The sequence below is a fragment of the Eimeria mitis genome, genomic scaffold (genome assembly GCF_000499745.2).
Source record: "Eimeria mitis Houghton genomic scaffold, Emh_scaff854, whole genome shotgun sequence".
NCBI classification, from domain to species: Eukaryota; Apicomplexa; class Conoidasida; order Eucoccidiorida; family Eimeriidae; genus Eimeria; species Eimeria mitis.
In genome coordinates this window covers 1-5,018 of record NW_013576293.1, presented here as the reverse complement: position 1 = coordinate 5,018, position 5,018 = coordinate 1, and the positions used below count along the sequence as shown (strand labels likewise).

At 54.1% G+C, this 5,018-nt stretch overlaps 1 protein-coding gene across 1 annotated transcript; it reads left to right on the top strand.

Moving 5' to 3' along the window:
- Positions 1-1,199: 1,199 nt before the first annotated feature.
- EMH_0023820 (uncharacterized protein) lies at positions 1,200-4,155 on the top strand (the record flags this gene model as incomplete). The annotated part of the gene is made up of 3 exons (XM_013502205.1): positions 1,200-2,953; positions 3,298-3,520; positions 3,988-4,155. 3 exons carry the CDS (start codon positions 1,200-1,202, stop codon positions 4,153-4,155), a joined length of 2,145 nt encoding a protein of 714 aa, XP_013357659.1.
- Between the last annotated feature and the right edge of the window lie 863 nt (positions 4,156-5,018).

Sequence of the window (5,018 nt, the reverse complement as noted above, 5' to 3'; positions counted from 1 at the left end):
ACAGCTGCTGCTGCTGCTGCTGCTCCAGCTGCTGCTCCTGCTGCTGCTGCTGCTGCTGCAGTTGCTGCTGTCTTCGCAGGGCGTGTGGTGTCTCCTAAGGCACCACCCGGGGCAGCAGCACAAAGTGCTGCTGCTGCTGCTGCTGCTGCTGCTGTTGTATTTGCATCAAGATCCTCGTTGCTGTTCTTACTGCTGCTGCTGTTGCTGCTGTTGCTGCTGCTGCTGCTGCTGCTGCTCGCGCTGCTGCTTAACAGCAGCAGCAGACACTGCAGCTGTGCCTTCCACTGTACACCTGATGCTGCTGCTGCTTCGGACAGCAGCAGAAGCTGCTGCAGCTGCTGCTGTTGCTGCTGCTGCAGCACAGACAACTACAGCTGCTGCTGCAAGGCGAGCGGCAGCAGCAGCAGCAGCAGCAGCAGCAGCAGCAACGTTGTTAGCAGCTGCAACTACTAGCTGAGCAAGAAGAGACCCAGTACAAAGAAAGAAAACCTATATACTTTGCCTACACATGCAACAGCAGCAGAAGGCAGCAGCAGCAGCAGCAGCAGCAGCAGCAGCAGCAGCAGCGGAGGTTGTTGCTGCTGCTGGTGGGGCCCCCAAGCAGCAGCAGCAGCAGCTGCTGCTGCAGTTGTTTGCTGCTCGTCCGCTTACAGCTGTATTTGTTCTTCTTTATATTAATATTTTATTTTTTAATATATTAAGAAATAAAATATTAGATGAGCTGCAGCAGCAACAGCAGCAGCAGCAGCAGCAGCAGCAATGTCGGGCCTCAAAGACAGCAGCAGCACAAGGGGGCTGCTGATGCAAACAGCAGCAACAAACCCAAAACCCCAAATATAATAAATTTATTTTTATTTTTTGCTGCTGTTGCTGCTCGTGCTGCTGCTGCTGCTGCACACACACACGCACACAGACACACGCAGCAGCAGCAGCTGCTGCTGCAGCAGCTGCAGCAGCAGCAGCGGCTGCTGCTGCTGCTGAAAATCCTCATAGGCATAGCAGCAGCTTTACTGGGGCTGATATCTTCTCAAGGCAGACACTGCAGCAGCAGCAGTTGCTGCTGCTGCTGCTGAGCCAGCTGCACCAGCTGCAGCAGCTGCAGCAGCTAACGGAGGAGAACAGAAGCAGCTGCTGCTGCTACGACAAGAACAGCAGCAGCACCAGCAGCAGCAGCAGCAGCAGCAGCAGCAGCAAGACATATGTCTTCTAATTGGTGGCTAGAGCAGGTCCAGTGGGAGGAGTCTGCTGCCGCATCCGAACCAAACAGCAGCAGCAGCAGCAGCAGCAGCAGCAGCAGCAGCAGCAGCAGCACAAACATCAGCAGCAGCAGCAGCAGCACAAACAGCAGCAGCAGCAGCAGCAACAGGAGAGTTCAGGTAGATCCTCTTTTGTCTGACGTGCTGCAGTTTGTCTTTGTGGGATCTCGTGCTGCTGCTGCTGATGTCTATCACCTCTCGCTGCTGCCGCTGCTGCTGCAGCTGTTTCAGCAGTTTGCTGCTGGGGGCCCCCACGATGATGAGGGGGCCCCTGCAGCAGCAGCAGCAGCAGCAGCGCTTGTGGCTCAGGCAGAGCTTGCTGCTGCAGAACAAAAGAGCAACAACAACAACAACAACAGCAGCAACAACAGCAGCAGCAGCAGCAGCAACAGCAGCAGCAACAGCAGCAACAGCAGCAGCAGCAGCAGCAGCAGGGGTGAGGTGTCTGCAGCATATGCGGAGCTGCAGCTGCTGCCTGTTGATGGCGCGCAGACAGTTGTCGCCTTCTGGGGCCCCTTCTGTCTCACCTTCTCCAAGCAGCAGCAGCAGCAGCAGCAGCAGCAGGAACAGCAGCAGCAGGAACAGCAGCAACAGCAGCAATATGCAGTTCAAGATAGTAGTGATGAATACCAGCAGCAGCAGCAGGAGGTAGAACAGCAGCAGGAGGAGCAGCAGCAACTAGAACTGCAGCAGCAACAGCAGCAGCAGCAGCAGCAGCAGCAACAGCAGCAGCAGCAGCAGGACGAGGGGGATAGAGAATATGAAGATGTGCAGCAGCAGCTGCTGCTGCTGCTGCAGACAGCTAACGATGAGGAGGCAGATGAACTCCTATTGAAGCTGCAGCAGCACCATCAGCAGCAGCAGCAAAAGTATCAGCAGCAGCAGCAGCAGCAACAGCAGCAGCAGAAGCAACGTGTGCACTGGGAACCGCAGCAGCAGCAGCAGCAGGAGAGCGAGGATTCGGAGCAGCAGCAGCAGCAGCAGCAGCAGCAATGGGGGGGCTTGCTGCAGCACCCGCATGCGCAGCAGTGCAGCAGAGCCGGGAGCGGCTCAGAAGAGGAGACACCGCTCAGCAGCAGCAGCAGCAGCAGCAGCAGCAGCAGCAACAGCAACAGCAACAGCAGCAGCAGCAGCAGCAGGAGCAGCAGGAGGAGGAGGAGGAGCAGCAATAGGAAAAACAGAAAAGGAAGCAGCAACAGCAGCAGCAGCAGCAGCACCGCACCCACGGGCAGCAGCACCACGGCCAGCAGCAACACCAGCAGCAGCAGCAGCAGCAACAACAACAACAACAGCAGCAGCAGCAGCAGCAGCAGCAGCAGCAGCAGCAGCGGTCTTTTTCGTCCTTTCCAGGGCAACAGTATTTCCCGTCCCGGTTACTTCTACTGCAGCAGCGACAACAGCAGCAGCAGCAGCAGCAACAGCAGCAGCAGCAGCAGCAGCAGCAGCAACTGCCAGTGGTGCAGCAAAGAGAAAATAAAAAAAGAAGAGCTGCTGCTGATTGAAGCCCTAAGAACGCATGCACGCGGGGGGCAGCTCCGCTGCCCCTCTGGTTGGTGTCTCCGCGGTGCTGTTATAGATGGGTGTAATGTTGCTGCTGTCCCCAAACAGCAGCAGCAGCAGCAGCAGCAGCAGCAGCAGCAGCAGCAGCAGCAGCAGGAGGAAGAAGAGGTTGTCTTTGACCTCCGCAGGCTGCTGCGGTGTGTTGAGACACTACAAAAATATAAAACAGAAATATGTAGGGTTGTGATACCGAGTTGGTTATATGATTTGGGGCTGCATGCAGCAGCAGCAGCAGCAGCAGCAGCAGCAGGTGCTGCTGCTGCTGCTGCACTAGAAGCTGCTCGTTCTGTATCAGGGAAAGGAAAATATAAAAAAAGACAAAAGCTGCTACTCAAATATAAACAGCAGCTGCTGCTGCAGCAGGAAGAGTTGCTGCTGCAGCAGCAGCTGCAGCAGCAAGGGCTCAGACATTCTGTCTCTGTATTGCGTCTCCCGCTGCTGCAGCAGCTGCAGCAAAAGGGGCTCATCGTCGTTGCCCCAGAGGGATACCCCAGGCTACACACCAGCAGCAGCAGCAGCAGCAGCAGCAGCAGCAGCAGCACCAACAACACCAGCAGCAGCAGCAGCAGCACCAGCAGCAGCAGCACCAACAACACCAGCAGCAGCAGCAGCAGCACCAACAACACCAACACCAGCAGCACCACCACCACCAGCAGCAGCAGCAACAGCAGCAGCAGCAGCAGCAGCAGCAGCAGCAGGAGAAGGTATTGTTTCACTCCGCAGCGTCGCAGCACATACGATGACTTGCTGCTGCTGCAGCTGGCGATAGAGAGAGATTTGTTTATAGTTACAAACGACTGCATGCAGGATATGCTGCCTATACACCCCGATTATAAATATATTATACAACAAAGAAGAATATCTTATAAGTATATATAAACCCTAAACCCTAAACCCTAAACCCTAAACCCTAAACCCTTGGTTTATAGAATTTGGAGGATTAGGGAGAGGGAGAGAAGATGCAATGCATGCAGTTGTAGTACTGTTGCTGCTGCTGTTGCTGCTGCTGTTGCTGCTGCTGTTGCTGCTGCTGTTGCTGCTGCTGTTGCTGCTGCTGTTGCTGCTGGTTTTTTTTTTGTTCCTGCTGTTGTTGCTGCTGCTGTTTTTATGATGGTTTCTACTGCTGCTGCTGCTGCTGCTGCTGCTGCTGTGCATGCGTTTGCTGCTGCAGCTTCTCTGGATCGGGAGACGACCCAGGCAGCTGGGCGTTGCTGCCGCTGCCCCCAAACGACAGCAGCAGCAGCAGCAGCAGCAGCAGCAGCAGCAGCAGCAGCAGCAGCAGCAGCAGCAGCAGCAGCAGATGCAGATGCGAGCTGCCTATTTGGTTGCGGCTAGCTAGAGCCATCTTCAAACCAGTGGACCAATGACACCAGCCACTGCATGCATGCATGCATGCATGCATGCAAACGCATGCAAACGCATGCATGCATGCACGCAGATGCATGCATGCATGCATGTATGCATGTGCATGCAAACGCATGCATGCAAACGCATGCATGCATGCAGATGTATGCATGCAGTTGTATTTATGCATGCAAATGCATGCAGCTGTATGCATGCAAAGGTATTTATGCATGCATGCAAGTGCATGCATCTGCATGCACTTGCATGCAGCCCCAATATATTATAATTTGTTTTATATTGTATTTTTGTGTTTTTTTTCTCTGCTTCTCCCCGCATATAAAAAAACAAAAATTAATTTTTTTTTGTTTTTCTTTGTCATCGCTTTGTTCCTATACAGACACCAAAAAGAAGTAATCACATAGCTAGCTAGCTAGCTAGGTGGCTAGCTAGCTGGCTTGCTGCTAGCTGGCTAGCTATACAGGTAGATAGCTGGGTATCAAGCTAGCTAGCTAACTAGCTAGCTTCCTTGGATAGCTAGCTAGCTAGCTAGCTAGCTAGCTAGCTAGCTAGCTATACGCTTCTATACATCTAGCTAGCCACTTAGCTAGCTAGATAGATACCTCTACCTAGCTCCACAGACACTATGTAGAAATCACTAGCTAGCTAGCTAGCTAGCCAGCCAGCTAGCCAGCTAGCTAGCTAGCTAGCTAGCTAGCTAGCTGCTGCTGTTGCTGCTGCTGCTGCTTCCGAGGGTCACCCTGAGGACCCTTGTTGCTGCTGCAGCTTCTTGCTGCAGCCTGTTGCTGCTGCTGCAGCCTGTTGCTGCTGCTGCAGCCTGTTGCTGCTGCTGCAGCCTGT